Below are 18,213 nucleotides of genomic sequence, written 5' to 3'. Positions count from 1 at the left end.
CGCTTGGGATAGGCCCATAATTGTCATGGCCATTATGAACTCCTGAGCTGCCCCAGACAAACTGGTCTTGAAGTAAACATTGAAGTCCCCCGCCACCATAAGCCTGGGAGAATCCAATACCAAGCCCAAGATCAAGTCCGTCAGCTCAGTTAGGGACTCTGTTGGGCAGCAGGGTGATAGATATACCAACGAAAGTCCCAGTCTATTCCTGGTCCCCAAACTTAAGTACACACATTCAATATGGACAGATACTTTGACAGAAATCTTGGCAAGGGAGATGTTATTTCTATAAACCACAGCCACCTCCCCACCCACGTTCTCTTACTTGCTCCTCCGCAGAGTACCCTGGAGGAAGAAGCTGGGACCAATCTGAGCCACCAGCCTCCCCCAACCAAGTATCTGTGATACATACCAGGTTGGTTCCTTCATCCATCATCAGATCATGGATGATTCCTGACTTATTCTGGACCAACTAGGCATTACAAAGGAGCAAGGTGAGGCTCTGTGGGTAGCTGGCAGTGCTCCCCAAGGTCAAAGAGCTGGCAGGAAACTGTTTTAACTTTTTATTCAGTGAAATTGTTTTGTTTTTACTTTGTTTTATATTTGTTGTGTTGTAAATTCTGTACATCACCTAGAGATACACATATCAGGTGGTATGTAAATATGATAAATATATAAATAAAATTAATTGATTAATGAATTGGCTAAAAGGCCAATGGTTGATTAGTTAAACATTTGTGCAATGGTTGACAACCCTAACTGCAAAAATTAAGGGTAACACAGCAATACTTACTGCTGGGGCAGCGCTTGGCCCAAATATCCCCAAGTAGTGCCAGCACACACATGGCATCTGCGTAAGCGTGGGCACCATTTGCGTGGTCAGCATGGCCTTGCTGACTATGCACATGGTGCCCGTGCATGCACGGACATCATGTGCGTGCTGTGCTGCATGGGAGTACTTGGGCTGAGCACCACCCAGCAGAAGCTGCATGGGGCAGTGGAGAGGAGGAAAGGACCTCTTCTCCTCTTAAACCTCCCATGTGCCATTCCAAAAAGGTGCTCGAACTGCAGTGCGTGTATACCCCTAGAGGAGCTCCAAAAGGATCTCTCCGAACAGGGTGCGTGGGCAACAAAATGGCAATTTCTTCATTGAATTATCTGATTTCTCCTTCATTTCCATAATTTAGCAGTAAACATTAGCATTTACCAGAACAAGCTTGTAAATGTTCAGATACTTAATGGAATTGTAACATAAGTTCTTGTTTGTTTGCTTTTCTCTCCCACCCATAATGCTAGGATGCTTGGCATGGCTTGTATATTTTGTTGGGACTGCTGTAGGAGGAAGATTAACTTATACCAGTACCAATGAACACGATGCTACGGATGGTGAATTATCCTATCGGTACATGTATTATTTACCCCTATACACATTTAAAAAGGTGTCTGAGTGAAAACTGCTGTGTATAAAAACACTATCTTGGATTAATAGCCAGCGCTTTAAAATTACCCTGCTAAGGTCTGACATTTTTTGGCAGAATTATAATGGGGAAATATAGGAAACATAGGAAACTGCCATATACTAAGTCAGACCATTGGTCTATCTAGCTCAGTATTGTCTTCACAGACTGGCAGCGGCTTCTCCAAGGTTGCAGGCAGGAATCTCTCTCAGCCCTATCTTGGAGAAGCCAGGGAGGAAACTTGAAACCTTCTGCTCTTCCCAGAGTGGCTTCATCCCCTGAGGGGAATATCTTGCAGTGCTCACACATCAAGTCTCCCATTCATATGCAACCAGGGCAGACCCTGCTTAGCTATGGGGACAAGTCATGCTTTCTACCACAAGACCAACTCTCCTCTCCTACTTAAGATACTTAAGCAGCCTAAATAGTATGCTTTTATTTTATTCATTCTTGTTAGGAAATCCAAGACAACCAGCAGATGAGAGATGCAATACAAGATTGTAGCAAAACAATATGAGAGAATCCATTATCATTCCTGAAAGGCTGTTTTTAAAAAGCCAGATCATTAGCTAGTGCCAGAAAGCATATAATGGTGAGGCCATATGGACCTCCTTGGTAAGGGCATTTCAGAGCTTTGACAGCAGAGCTGGAAAAGTCCTGCTCCTTCTGCCCAACCTGCTCATGCTCAGTTTCTGGGTAGATCTAAAGCAAGACCTCAGATTTCGAAGAGAGTGCAAGTTAGGGCACATATAGAAGAAGGTGGCCCACAAAGCACATAATCTATGGAATTCTCTAACAAGGGATGTGGTGATGGTCCCTGGTATTGATGGCTTTAAGAAGGCTTAGACAAAATGGAGGACAGTTCTATCAAAGGCTACTAGTCTGGTGGCTACAGGCCATCTTCAGCCTCAGAGGCAAGATGCCTCTAAATACCAGTTGCAGGGGAGCAACAGCAGGAGAGATGGCATGCCCTCATCTCTTGTCTGTGGGCTTCTCAGAGGCATCTGGTGGGCCACTGTGTGAAACAGGATGCTGGACTAGATGGGTCTCATCCAGGTCCTTATGGGGGCACTGAGAAGAGAGAGTAGGACATGAACTCTACACTCATATCACATCTCAAATTTTAGATGTTAAGAAAATAACTATTAGCATAACTCAAATTGAACATTAAAGTTTTAGCTTCTTAACTATTACTTAACTTCTTAAGAATTAACTTAATTGGCAAAGACCAATATAAACTATTATAGAACATCAGACTGATACAAACTCACATTTTTGCCATGAATGTTTCTAGAACTTGGTTGTCATCTGTTATTCCCAAGACTTCTGACATTCGGGCATAAACCTGGGGGGAAAAATCCAACAGTTGCTTAACAACCTGATACATTTTAAAAAAAATGTTTACTGTTCTCCAGAGATATTACTTTGTAGGCAGCAAGGCACGAGAAAATGTGATATTTTTAATCATTCAGTTCTACTAAGGTGCCACTAGATGTACACCACTTTTAAAGGCTGAAATCATGGACTGACTATCCACCCCTACATGTTGCAATCCATTGACATTATAGTTAAAAAGATGCGAGTCATTTTTTCTGGTGGTATTGTTATAAGCAGATTTAAATGGATGGAGAATAGTAGCATGTGCATCCTTTATAGCTATGTGCAATGCAATCTCATGCATGTTTACTCAGAAGCAGTTTAATGGGAACATTTTTAGTTTGCAAGTGCTTACATCACTTTCTACTGATAAAATATCCTCTCCTTTTATTACTGGGGACATATGCTATTATTTTATTGTTTGTATGAACAAGCAATTTTGACACTTTCCAAAAAGATTTCATATGTTTTGAACTGGAATAAAACATGAAGTCACAGCCAACATTCATAGCTATCACCAATCTATTCTATTCACCAGTCTATTCTACTGTAAATACATGTCACATTTAATTTATTTATTATAAATTTATATCCCACTTTTCCATTTAAAAAGATGCCCAGGAGCAGCTCACAAAATATAAAATCACAATCAATCGGTAATTAAACAGTCAAACAGAATAAAAGCCCAGAATAACATGAACAGCAGCAGAGAAAATGTCATTGCAACATCACCACGTCATAAAAGCAACAGCTGATACATTTAAAAAGAAGACTTGTTGGAACAGTGGCAGAAAACTTGTTTACATGATGAGAGAAAGCCACCAAAGGAGGAGTGAAATGTGTTTCCCTCCTAAAGGAATTAAACCTGGGCACAGTCAGAGAGAAGGCCCTTTCCTGTAGTCCAACAAAACACACATCAGCCATTGACAGAACATGACGGAGCAACTCCCTAGCAGATCTTAATACTCAGGCAAGTTCATATGGAATAAAATGCTCCTTCAGGTCCTGTGGCCCTACCCCATTTAGGGCTGTAAAAATCCAAACAGAAAGGTCACACTTTAAGTTGGCAATCTTTGGCGGGGGGGGGGGGGTTGGTGGGGGCAGGGGATAAAAAAAATCCTTGATATGCTGGGTGACCATAATTCACATGGTCACATTTAGAATTTCAGGGTTTTTTTAAAAGCACATTTGGTAAATAAGTGTTTCATAGCAATAACATAGTTTTCATTATTATGTTACTGAGTACACTTATATCTCACTCTTTCCATTTCACAAAAGCACCCAGAATGGCTTTCATCAATTTAAAAATGACAGAACTTCCACAAGACAACAAGAAGCTGACAAGAAGCAGCAGCTAATCAGTAACTATAAAACAAGATAAGAAAAAATGAAAATCCAGCTATCAGACAGGTCAAACACCTGTCAGAACACAAATAAATTTCAAAGATCGATAGATAGTAATGGGGAGGAAGGGGAAGGATCTCCCTGCACAAGGAGTTCCACAGCTTAGGCGCAGCCATGAAAAAGGCTCTCCCATGTTTCCACCAGTTACACTTCCTATGGCACTGGGACATGCACAAAGGCAAAGGGTCGGAAGTCAAAGATCAGTCTGTTAAGAGCAGGCAGGGTCAAAGCCCCCAAACAAGCAAAGGGTCAGAAGCCATGGAAACCAAGAACAGGGAGCAGGAACATAACCAAGGAAGCATGCATCCACAACAAAGTTGCTTCAGCAAATAGTGGAGGCAAACTGAGGCCTTAAATACAGAGCCAGGTCAGCACTGTAGCCCTACCAGAGACTGGAATGTCTTAAAGGGGCTGCACCCTATTTATTAAGCTCAGGCTGCAGCATAGCTGGGTGGATGCTGGTGGGGATTAAGATGCGTAATCTTGATTATAGGCAGGGGTCAGCCTTTCCTTGAGTGAACTTGAGTAACATCTGGTTCAGCTTCTCATTCCGTGCCTTAGCAGCTTGCTTCAGGCCACAGATGTTTTTCTGGAGTTTGCATACGAGCCTCTCTTTTCCAGGTCCTTGAAGTCCTGGTGGCTGCTCCATGTATATGTCTTCCTCTATTTCTCCATGTAGAAATGCAGTTTTCACATCTAGGTGATCAACTTGCATCTTTCTTGCTGTTGCTATACTGAGAAGTACTCTTACTGAAGTATGCTTCACAACAGGTACAAATGTCTCATCATAGTCTTCACCATACTTTGAGTGCATCCCTTGGCTTCTAGTCTAGCTTTATAGCACTTGATGTCTCTTCCTGCATTGTATTTTGTTTTTAAGACCCATTTGGATCCTACAGACTTTCTTCCAGCAGGTAATTCCACAAGTGTCCAAGTTTTATTTTTGTGTAAAGATTCTCTCTCTTCCCCTGCAGCTTTTCTCCAATTGTTAGCTTCACATATTAGCAGTCTTTCAATGTCTTCCCATGTGCAGGGTTCTTGGGTCTCTTCCTTTCTGGCCATGTAGGAGAGTCTCCTGGGTGCAACCCCTTTGTTGGATCTCTGTGAGCGTCTCAGTTCAACTTCTGGTTCTGGGTCACTGGTTCACTCCAGGCTTATGGGAATTTCTTCTTCTCTTGATTCTTTTTCCATCGGGATCTCTGGTCTAATTTCTGGCACTTCACTTGGGGTTGGCCTTTGTCTTTCATCAAAGTATACAGCATTGCGTATTCTCACGGTTCCAGTGGCCATATCATAGATTCTGTATCCTTTTCCTCCTAGTGTATATTCAGACATCTGCCATTTATCCAGGCATCTGTATATTCTGGACATCTACAGTTCAGTTTATTTCTTTTCTCTTTAGTGACATATGTATATGCTTTTGACCCAAACACTCTGATATGTCCTAAATTGTGTTTGTTCCCATGCCATAATTCAAAATGTGTTACATCTGTTGCTTTGGTTGGCAGTCTGTTATGTAGGTAATTGGCAGTTATGACTGCTTCCCCCCAAAATGTGCTTGCCAATCCTGCAACATGCACCTTGTCATCTCTAATAGTGAATGATTAATTATTTCTGCTATGCCACTCTGCTGAGGGGTGTAAGGCACTGTACGTTTATGTTCAATGCCTTGTTCTTTTAGATAATTGGCCATTTCCTTTGATGTAAATTCACCCCCATTATCAGTTCTTTGAGGTTTTCTGCCAACCTGTTGCTCACTATTGCAACAACCTCCTTAAATTTCTCCAGAATTTGACTTTTCTCTTAGAGCATACAATTAAAAGTGTCATCAATGAGAGTCAACAAATATCTGTTTTCTCATGATAATTCAACTTACTCTGGTCGACATGCATCACTATGAATCAAATCTAGTGGTCACTGTGACTCTGTTTTTTGGTAAAAGTGTTTTCTGACTGCTTTGCATTTTAAACAGTACACACATGGTGAATCATTGCTTTTGCAGGGCTGAACTCTCAAACTTCTTGCTAATGCGGCAGCCAGGTTGGTCTCTTGGTCATCTAGGAGAGACCATATTACTCCTGTGTTGAAGGAACTACAATGGCTACTGATACGTTTCTGGGCAAAATACGAAGTGCTGGTTATGACCTATAAAGCCCTAAACAGCTTAGGCCCTGGGTGTTTAAGAGAACGTCTTCTTCACCATGAGCTCCAGTGCTTGTTAAGATCATCTGGAGAGGTTCCTCTGCAGTTGCCACCAACTCACCTGGCAGGTACTTGAGAGTGGGCTGTCTCCATTGCTGCCCCTGGATTTGGAATGTGCTCCCTACTGAAATAAGAGCCTCCCCATCTCTGGCAACTTTTTAAAAGGCACTAAAGATACATTTATTCATGCAGGATTTTAATAAGATTTATAGTTTTGATATTTTTAATATTGGGTTTTAAATGTTTTCAATGTTTTAAGTGATTTTAATTGTAAACTGCCCAGAGACATAAGTTTTGAGTGCTATAGAAATATTTTCATTAATTAATTAATTAATTAATTAATTAATAGACTAGAATAGAATAAACTTCCCTTCTCAAATTGAGAAATTATTTTACATTATCTATGTGCAAATCTTCGGTGCCACAATTTTTCATATTGTTTATACAAACATTCTTTTGAAACATTGGCTCTCTTGTCAATGCAATCAATTTCAAACAAGCCACTTTCTCTTAAACAACATCTAACTAACAATTCCTGTTTGTCTCTGATGTAGCAGTGATTTTACTTCACAGCCTCTGAGCATGGCATATTTGACTGAAATTAAACTGCTTTCAAGTGCAGGGACATAAAGAGCTTTCTCAGTTCTCAAGGTTATGCTTCTTCCCTTTGGCGCTTTTATCTGATTTTTGCTTTCCCTCTGCAATGATCTTTCTGCAATCTGCCAGGCTTATTGGGGTGTTATAATTCAAGTCCAACTCACTAAACAGTTCCTTGTTGTCAAGGAACTGTGTTCATATCCTTTATACTTGTCTTTAATAAGATTTGCATTTGTGCCACTATCAACAACTAGGCTCCCATAGACATTCTTGCAAACTTTTAGCATCACTTTCATGAGGTTCAAGAATGTCAAAAATTCCAGTTTATTCCATACCTTTTTTATGCTTTTCCCTCTGGATTCCTGTTAGCCCTATTTTTCTGGTTTGGAAAGATTCTGTACGATGAGCTATCCCTCTTGGAATTTCTTTTAGCAGCTCTGCTGTGGCCAGGGCCTTTGTTCTGAGTACAATTCACTTGCTAAGGGCCTGGCTTCCTACACAGCCAACAGACTTTGCTCTTTGTTTGATTTGAAATGCTGTAACTTGACTCTCTTGGTCAAGAGAGCTCACTAGGGATTGCATCTGATCTCATATCAAAATCCTGAAGTCTAGAAATCACAAATTCCAAATCAATCTCCTCTTTTGATTCCAAAATGTATCACTTGAAATAAATCAGGTAGACTATTCAAAACAATTCCAACAATTGCTTCATCTGGGAGTCTTGCATTTTCTTGAGCATATCTCCTTGGAATGTATAGGGTTTTATTAACATGCTCAGTTAAATTCTGTCCTTCTCTTGAGTTTCATATTACATAGTCTGACAATCAGATCAATGCTAGTATTAGTTGTATTTCTATAACGCAGGCATTTTGAAGTCTCCCAAACTTCCTTATTTATCCTGGTCTCTCTCATATGCATGATTGGGTAACTCACATGCAGGCAGACCTTTCTATTTTTAGCATCCTACACTGCTTGTACTCCAGCTACTTCAGGTCTGTCCTCTTGCAAGACACTTTCCAGTCCATGAGCCATGAGAAAGGACTCCGTCCTGAATGACCTGGTTTGAAAATTAAATCTATCCAGCCTCGGGCTCGCTGGCTGTCCCTGTGGTGCTGTCTCCATGGCAAAAAGGCTTCTTGCCTTTTTCTCTGGAACTCCCAAGGCAAGCAGGCTTTCACTTACTGCTCCTTTTTGTCTGCTTCTCCTGGGCTTTGTTTGTCTTTGGGTGCTTTCTCTGGGTTCACTGGGGCCCATAATCCTGTTAGAGAACTTGGAGGGAAGATTTCTTTAACTACCCTAGCTGCAGCAGTGCACAGGTAAGGAGAGCACTCCTAATTAATACTGTCTGGAGACATGGAGTTAAAGTTCTAAATAAAGTATAGGAAATCCATCAGGGAGATAGATTTAGGCCTAACATGCTTTGCTGCTAGCTACATACAGGAAGAGGGGAAGGGAGGACAGAAGTCTGTCTCTCAGATGAGAGAATGAAACCTATCAGTCTAACAAAGGGGAATCATAGGACAGAGAAAGCATAGCCGGAGAGGGATCACCCTTACTGGCTGTCTCTACCCTTAATGTCCAATAATGGCCAATAGGGTTGCTGGTGCTAAGAATCAATGCCATCAGGAGCTGCATTGTCCAACAGTGAAAGCTTAGGTGTTCTATTTACTACGTAAAGTAGTAGTATTGTTTATTTCGGCCCAAGACCAGCATACAAAAAGAAAAACAACAAGAATAAATACATAAAACAGATAAAATACATAAAACCTAAAATAGATAAAACATTAATACCTTCAGATAGCACACACTATGTAAAGAAACCTACAAATCTACAATCTGAGGTTAATCACAACACCAATACCTCCATACCACTTTTCAACAAAAGTTCTCAAAGTAGTTGAGAGAGAGAGAGAGAGAGAGAGAGAGAGAGAGAGAGAGAGAGAGAGAGAGAGTTGCTCCCTGTGCCCAAAGGGCTCATAATCTAAAAAAAACCCCAAACCATAAGGTAGACACCAGCAACTGCCACTGGAAGGATGCTGTGCTGGAGTTGGATAGGGACAATTGCTCTCCCTCTGCTTAATAGGTGCCTCTTTGCTCAGTTAGAAGGGGTAAGTTACAAACCTTATTAGTAAGAAATACTCGATAGGTATGGCATTTTTCGGTTTCTTAAAGACTTCTTTGATATGTAAGATTTTTTTTTCTGTTACCTGAAGACTTTATACAGAGCATGATCAAAGCTTTGTAACACGGAATCATTTATCAAGGCTAATGGAACAGTATCCATAATAGTTAGGTAAGGAGCAATGTTAATTCCAGGCACATTATTTTAAAACAAAAATGAATTCAATGAGAGACATAACCTTAAACTTATTTTGTACTCCTTGTTCTTTGTGAATGATTCCACAGGAACTGTCTACACTGAAATATTATCTACAGTAGTATTTCAGGATTCTTTGCAAATTTAAACTCTGTTTTCAACTTTCTGCATAAAGCACCTTAGTGTCATGATCCATACGAAAACCAGAAGAAAAACTACAAAAAGAGCAAGACACACTATACTACCGGTGGTATTTTGTTCTGTTGTTGATTAACATTCAGATCAGGGTCTAACATGTAAAACACTGGGAGAGATGTCAGCCTTAACAAAGAGCGCTCCTTTAATCCACAGTTATCCTTGTAGCCTGTGCTACTCCTTTTATTGTGCATTAGCTTTGATTCCTATTATCCCATCAAGATCTATGTCAACATTTGTCCCTAGAGATGTCCTTCAACTACCAGAAATCTGACAGCTAAGCTTTAGTGCTAAACAGGATCATTACCTCTTAAATCTACTTATCTGAGCCACTGCATAAGTAAATTGAAAAGCTCATTAACAGCAACAATCTGATTTGTTTTCACATGTGACAAGGTCATTTTAAGTAGCTATATGGATAACATAGTTCTTCCATGCATTATGGAAGACAAAAGCCCCTGAATAGCAATGTGGAGGGGGGGGGTGTGCGCGCACAAAAATAAAATTGTACGAATTTTGTTAGTACAAATAAAATTGTGCTGATTTTATTAGTACAAATAAAATTGTGCTAATCCTGTACAATTTTGCATAGGAAAGTATTAGATCATTCTCGCCCCCCGCAAACTAAATACACAAAAGAAATTCATAATTTAAGCCCTGTGCAGGAAGTTTTTGCATGTACAAATGTTGGAAGGTGGGGTGCTTGTGGTGGTGTTTGAGATCATTTCAGTTGGCTTGTCCCTTGATGTGCCTGACCTTCACGCATGGTAAGTCCCACCTGCACAGGGATCTTAGTACATATGCCCTAATGTATCAACTCTAAATTTATGATCAAAATGGAGGTTATGGATTGCTCAGTAAGAGCCTACATGCGTAGATTCCTGTTAAGCTGAGACTCAAATGTGTGAAGACAGGTTAGCTAGGAAGCAGGGCCAGCAGATGCAATACTGACTTCATCACATGTACAGCTGTACATTTAGCACAGGGCTATATGCTCTGTGTCTCATATTTCCCAGACTCATCGGAAGCGAAGCCTGATGAAAGTATACGACTTGTACCTCCTCCATCTCTGGGGAAAGTTCACAACCCAAGTCAGAAAGCACTTCAACTGGCTTTCACCAGACACCATGGACATGGGCCCAATTTGCCACTGTCTCCCAGAAAACTTCCACATTGATCTGGAATTACTACTTCAACGTGACTTATACAAATATCTACCCTTTCCCTTAGGCATTGACTGAACTGGAAATATGTTCTTAGAAAGGCTTTTTCCTCTGCCTCAGCAGAACCTTCCCCCTGTGGATTTATGTAGGCAACAACTTACAGACCTTAGATTTAAAATTATCTAAAATATTTCTTGAATTTCCTCTTTTTGAAGAAGAAAGTTCAGAAGTTCAAGTTTCAACAGATTGTTGAATCCTGATAGTAGAAGAGTTTCAGCTATAATTGACACAGTGCTTGGCTAATCTGGGGCGAAAGGGGCTCAGAATGATTGAACTACAGTGGAAACATTATGCAAGTAACACAGAATGTAAAGAGTGTGTGTGTGTGTGTGTGTGTGTGTGTGTGTGTGTGTGTGTAAAACACACACTCAAAGGTGTAGGGGGTCAAAATATTGTCTAGAACCACAAAGTTCCCACATATTCAGCATGCATGACCTAAGTGACAATTACACTCCTATTTCAGATATTGTATTTGTACAGAACCAGTCTCAACAAGTGTTCCTTTTCTTATAAGACATAATATGATTATGAGGCAAACCAGCATCGAATCATGTTATCCTTAAATCAATTCAGTATTTAAAATACTACAAGGTAACACTGTTGAAATGAAAACAGCCTATTCTTATTTCTGAAGTAATCCAAAAGGTTATTTGCTACCCTACAAAGGAAATGGGGACACAGAGGAAAATGGCAGGAAACGGTGTATTTGAATTTAATTACGGTTTAAGAAAACATGTTCTAACTGCTATAGAAATTAAAGTTCCACTACTATATTGTTCATCTAATCCTTTGGCCTCAGATATGTTTAGCTAAGAAGCAGCAGCTAATTATGTCAATCCTTAAAGTGTGAAGCATATTGTATAACTGGGAAACAGAGAATGAGGGTTCCTAAAGGTTGTATGGATATATAATGACAGTCAGAGAAATTCAATAACAGCTCTGTATGGAATGTACTCAGAAGCACTGCATGAAACAAATTAAACTGGAACAATGAATCCTTCACACTGTGCAAATAAGAAAATACCAGAAAATGTTGATTCTATACGTTTCAGAAGGGTTGTAATAATGAATTAAGATTTTGAATAGTGAGTCTACACAATTACAGTAAAGTTATTACCCAGGGGCACTGCATAAATGTTTTAGCTCTTACAACTTCTTGAACTTTCTTCAGGCTCTGCTGCAAAAAAACAGCATTAATACAGAAACAACATTAAAGCATTTTGTCAACAGATAACTTAGGGCAGTCAAACATTTACTCTTTCCAGCTGAGCAAGGATAGTAGACAAGTAGAAGTGGCCACAAGCTGAGGTCTGAAATAGGCCACAACCACACAGGAGGTTGGGGAAAACACTTTTGTACACATTATATGATGCTATTGTTAGTACTACCCCGTTTTGCATTCAAATACAGGATATCTGAATGCAAAAGAAATGCACTCCACATCAGTTGAAGAAAGCATATTTCCACTACATTTTCAGAATGTATGCTGAGAAGTATGCTGCTTTAAGCTTAGAGAATATAGTTGTTAAGCATTATACCAAGGCAACCTTATTAAAACAGTTTTAAACAGGTGGCACAGCTGTGTGGCTGAAGAAGTGCAGGAGTGATGAGTGAGGTGGGGGAGAAGATAAGAATCCTCCATCTCCTCATCCAGTCAAAGTTAACAGGTTTAAGAAGTCACACATTATAAAATGCTGTGAGGAGTTTGGATCTGAACATGTTAATTTTGCACACTGGAAATTTCAGCACTGTCAAGGGATGAGGAAGAAACCCCAGGTCCCTGTGGAGAGTGGCAGGTCCTTGGACCTTGTAGAGCTGAGGGATGGAGAAGCATTATGTCACTCTTCTTCCCAAATTCTACAGTCAATTGGCAGCAATTCCCAAACTGTTCCAATTCCTGGAGTTACCACTACTGCCAAGGAATCATCACAGCCTCCCATGAAAGTGCAGAGCAGAGCTGGGCCGTGGGCAACCCATGGCCTACAGAAAACAGGGAAGCAAAGTTATATTCCTGCTAGATGGCATACTTGCTATGAGCTCCCCGCCCCCACTTTTTAAAAAAATACAGACTTGATTTATCAGGGCACCCTTAATCCAGACTAATGAGTTCCACAAATCCTTTCGCAACAGTCATGTGATAGGGTGTTATATTCTTACCTTTTCCTATAGGGAGAACAATCTTGCGCTGATCTCCCCCGCCCCACACACTTGTTTTTTTTAAAACATTATCTGTCACCCCACCACCACCCCTAACATGAGTATTATCACTATATCATTTTTTAAAAGTATGAAATGGCCTTTAAGAGTTTTAGAAAGGTAGACAGTAAATATTTTATTCAAGTCAGTGGTATATATTTTTTAAAAAACCCACTATACAAGTGTCTTTGCTGTAAGGGTTGGGAACCTAACAAATCATTTATGTTTAAACATTTTTGGTTCAACTAGTCTGATCCACACTCAGAAATGAACTTGTGTGCATGAGATGAAATCTGTATGCCTCATCCAAATGCAAAAGGTGTCTAGCAGGAAAACTGTCTGCATGCAAAACTTGGGGGTGAATGTATGGTGTTGCACTGTCTGTGCACTGTCAAACAAATGGGTCATGCTGACAGTTTCAGAAGAGCTGGTCATTTTTTGCAGAGAGTGTGTGTGATTTCACGCAATCTCTTCCTCCTCAAAGTTGGTGGTGGTATCAACCACCTACTGGGCAGGAAGATCTTCATGTGCAAAAGTATGTATCTAGCCTCATGCAGCATGTGAGGTTTCTGGATCAGGGCCTTTTGTGCTTCAAGTTATATATCAGAAGGGCTTTTGCACATTGATATCAGAGCCTTGGGGGAAGGTAGAAGATACACCATAGCTAATACTAGCAATCTGAACACTACTCTTTGGCAGGCCAGAAATAAGATAATTGTTCAACACAGGCTGGCTCTTTTGAACTACTGGAAGCATTGTCTGTAATTATAGACATCTGTCATTGCTAGCCACTCAGTAGTAATCCTGACATCAGTATACAACTATAACACTAAACTGCCTCCAGGCATAGTAATGGAGGCTTCATCCGAACTATCTGTCAAAGGTTCCCAACCACAAATAGCTCTTACATTTTGTATCCTTAGGATAATATGTTGATTTATTTTAGATGTTCTAATATTTACAGTCTAGGCCATCTACTAAAATAAAGAAACAAACCTTATGGCTAATAGAGGCAGTTACTATTTGATATTGTCCTGAAAGACCATAGCTCACACTCCCATGTTAAGTATTGCTGGCTGCTTTGAACATGTCCTGTTACAATAATAATAAAAATGCACTCATTGTCTAAGAACAATCAAACCTCATTAGGGAAACTATTGTAGAGACAGTAACATCTTAGATCGCTGTGTAGCTTTTACAAAGCCATACAGGTGTCAGTGTGCTACACCTCTGTCATGAAAGGAAACAGTGCATTTTTATAACATTTTATTTTGTTGAATAATGAATGTTTATTATCTGCAAGTCATGTTTGGGTAAGATGCATTATTAATTCTAGCCTTCAAATCTGTTTTGGTTTTCATGACTAGAATTAGGAAACCAATGTCTCTAAATTTTAAGTTAAATGAATAATCACAAGAGCAAATGGAGAGACGAACAAAAAAAGTGGCTGTGGGCTTAAGCTAATTAAGAATGAACATTCTTATAATTATTATAATCTGTTATTAACAAAACCGACAGCTCATACTAAAAAAACACTTCATACCAAGGAGAAACTATTAATTATTATACAGACTGTTAGCTTACAAGTGAGATGCATTTTAAAAACCTCCTTTAAAATACAATTGCTAAATGCCTTACAGTGCTGTAACGTGAGACAGGTTCAAATCTTATTACTTCACTGAAATTAAAACCTAAGTTTTAATACTGTTCAAGTCGAACAACGATTCCACACTTTATTGCTTTTGAAATCCCTTGATGATCATAGGAAAAAATGCCCTGGAGAAAAAAAGACTCTGTTTTCGATAAACAGAAAATACAGTTTGCACTCTTAGCCTCTTTGTCATCACAAAAAAAGGATTTAATGCCAATTCTTAAAAAAAAGAAGACTTTTTTCACAAAATGTGCACCTTGTGTGCCATTTGTAAAATCAGTTCACTTTCTTTTATTTATTACTGCAGTGCGGCAAGGCAATAAAGCAGCTACCGATAGCTAATAAATTACATGCCTTTTAAAACAATTCTCCAGCTACAAAAACTTGTAACTACAAAGGTTTACATTTACATGGTACATCATGTGAAATGTCTATATTTATGTCCTATTAACCACTTTAGTAAAATCTGACCTTTTATCTACTAGCTGAAGGCAAATCCGAGGTTATATCTAAGAGTAAACCATACATACACATCCCATTAACATTTCCTTTCTGGCAATTTTAAAAGCATTATGTAATTATTACAAAATTTGGTATACAGTTTATATAGTTTAATTGTCAAGACACACCAGGTTTGGTTTTTTTTTTTTAAAGGAAAAAAATGTCCTTCAAATTTACCTTGGACTAAAAGAGCATTAATTTTTCAGCTGCATTTCCCATAACGACAGGTCATCTAGAGATACCTTCTCTGGTTCCAAAGATTTGCAGTAATAATTGAAATATGCGTTTCCAGGATATGCAGGAAAAATATTATGCCTATTTTTAATAAGGCACATTTATGATTCCCTATAAGAAAGCACTTTTGGGTTGAAATGCAGAGTATGAAATATTCTTAAAAGGTAATCTTGTTTCATTATCTGTACAGCCACATGAAATTGCGATTCCAGAGTATGGACTTACTAAAATAATTAATGTATACGCCAATTGTGTTATACCCTGTTGGAACAACACACACACACACACACACACACACCCCGAGAAGGATTAGAAACATAGTGTATATTTCACATCTTTTGCTTATTTATTGGATTGTCTTGGTATGCCCAACTATTTGAGTACTATCCCATATTATCTGACTGGCACATAATTGTTAGGTGAAGTGTCCTACAACTCTCTCCTTGTAGGCCATATTAAGACTGTATATTTACATAGTTTGGGACTTATAGCAGTTCCAGGAAATTCAGAAGGTTATTAACTCACATTCCACTTGGATTACTCCTTCATTGGACATTTCTGCATAAGGCCTCTAAAAAAGATTATTATTTTTTTAACATAAAAGCAAAACATTGCTAACCCACCCCCTGCCCAAGTGAAAAATATACTCAGAAATATCCTTGTGCATTTAGCATTACTCTGCTTTTGAATGTCTTTCAACAAACCTGGAGGCTGTTGGGAACAATGAGACTGAGGCTCTGAGATATATGAATGTGACAGGGTTCCCCTAATACCAATTGTCCTGAAATTAGTGTGATTTAGTGTAATGTTGAGCATTTCATAAGCAAAAGAAATAAATGCAACCTCTTTAGTAATGAGCTTATGAACTAGAAGACAAAAATAGAAATTATTTTACATGAGGTGACCAAATAAACAAAATGATAGGCTTTTTGTCCCATGCATGAGAATCAGGAAAAGAAATATAGCTAAGGAAACATACATATTATTGGAAGAATTGTTGTTTAAATCAGAAGAAGAAAACAGCATGCGGGAGGGAATAGATAAGAGGGAACAAGAACCAATGACATTGAGCAGGATCTAAAGAATTGTGAAAGTAGTTCCATATGTCTTAGGGGGCTTTAGATTCCGTCCCGCCCCCCAAACAATTGTCCTACCATACTGAACACAAATTGCTTTTGAAAGGGGCAGTTTAAAAAACTGGTTGCAATAGGGCAAAGGAGTCAGATGATCAAAGAGAACAAGTAAAACCCCTACTGGGATATCACAAGCCCTTGCATGAGCAGTTGTTTAAATCCCAGCCAATAAAGCTGATGTCCCAGAAAGGGACAGGGGTGTAACTATAATAGGACAAGGGGAGACAGTTGTCTAGGGGCCCACTACCTGGGGGGGGGGGCCCAAAGGCAAGTCATATGACTGACTCCCTCAGCCGTGCACCCACCCAGGCTTCCTTCAGTTGTATTCATCCTCCAAAATTGATGTGAGTGTTAAGACCTGGAGCTAAGATCAGAACAGCATGTCTTTCTCTAGTACCATTAAATGACTTCCATTGTCCACAATTTACAAAACCTTTTAAAAAATAATTTAGGATGATTTTCTATTGTGGCACATAGGTGTGTATGTATGTATGTATGTATGCATGTATGTGTGTATGTGTGTGTGTGTGTATAGACAGATAGATAGATAGCGCTATGCTTTTTGTTACCACTATTCAGCCTCATTTAAGATTTAAATGAGGATTTAAAGATTTAAATTTAAGATTTACTTCATGAGCTGAGCTGAGCTTCAGTGGCGGGGAGGGCATTTTAAAATTTTGTCTCTGGGCCCACTCTAACCTTGCTACGCCCCTGCACAGGGATCAAGAAATATTGGCTCTGTTCACCAGTCAGATAAGTTTTACTCAAACTGTCAGTACATTACTCATCAGGATTTGTTTCACTAATCAGGCATCATTTTTCACTCATCATGGACAAACAGACTAGTGGATTTACTGAGACGTGAAGATGCATGATGGTTCATGGGGGTGATATAATCACCAATTAGCATTGACTTTTCAGAACAGACAATTCAAGAAGTCTTTGGCAACTGGATGGGCGGGGGGGAGGAACACCTGCCCATTGTAAACATGAATAAGATCTTGGGTACTTTCATACAAGCCTGTTTCTCCAACCATTTCCTCACTCACATGTTCTAAAGAATCCACACGATGTTTCTCTCAACTATTGGATTCCTAGGTTTCCTCAATATTGTCCCGCACATTTCAAGAGGTACTTCAACATAATCATTTACAATTCCAATTAAATTGAGGCATGATTGCAGTTTTGAGGTGTGAACTGATAACACTTTTGGTTTGGATGGACTTTTGTTGTTGTGAGTGGTGAGTGGAATCCTGCATCCCTTCATAGCCTGTTTGCCCCTTCACTTTTACCTTAACTGCTCCTGCTCCATTCCCCAGTGAAATTACAGACAACAATGGGCCTATCCTAGGTACAGATAACACGGAGATACTTATTGTGCGGGGTTGGAACTCAGGAAATGATTTTGATCTGTCAGTTCTGGATGGGGTCACGCTCCACTGCAAGGAACAGGTGCTTAGTTTGGGGGTGCTTCTGGATCCGAACCTCTCCCTGGAGTCCCAGGTTGAGGAGGTCGCCAGAGGTGCTTTTTATCAGCTTTGGCGGATACACCAGCTGTGTCCGTTTCTTGAGATGAACAACCTCAAAACAGTGATACATCTGCTGGTAACTTATAGGCTGGATTACTGCAATGCGCTCTATGTGGGGCCGCCTTTGTACGTAGTCCGGAAACTGCAGTTGGTTCAGAACGCGGCAGCCAGGTTGGTCTCTGGGTTATCTAGGAGAG

General features: G+C 39.6%; 1 protein-coding gene across 11 annotated transcripts in view; it reads right to left on the bottom strand.

Moving 5' to 3' along the window:
- RANBP17 (RAN binding protein 17) overlaps positions 1–18,213 on the bottom strand; it is a 352,447-nt gene that overhangs the window by 178,047 nt on the left and 156,187 nt on the right. For all 11 annotated transcript variants that reach the window (XR_008313461.1, XR_008313459.1, XR_008313462.1 and 8 more), the window contains one exon: positions 2,729–2,802. Coding sequence is in view for 4 of the 11 variants with exons in the window: in XM_053284861.1 (XP_053140836.1) it covers positions 2,729–2,802 (74 nt within the window). In the remaining 7 variants the exon portion in view is untranslated. The remainder of the gene's footprint in view (positions 1–2,728; positions 2,803–18,213) is intronic.

The sequence above is a fragment of the Hemicordylus capensis genome, chromosome 1 (assembly GCF_027244095.1).
Source record: "Hemicordylus capensis ecotype Gifberg chromosome 1, rHemCap1.1.pri, whole genome shotgun sequence".
In the NCBI taxonomy this organism is placed as follows: Eukaryota; Metazoa; Chordata; class Lepidosauria; order Squamata; family Cordylidae; genus Hemicordylus; species Hemicordylus capensis.
The sequence above is the reverse complement of the archived record's forward strand: the minus strand, read 5'-3'. Positions and strand labels throughout refer to the sequence as shown.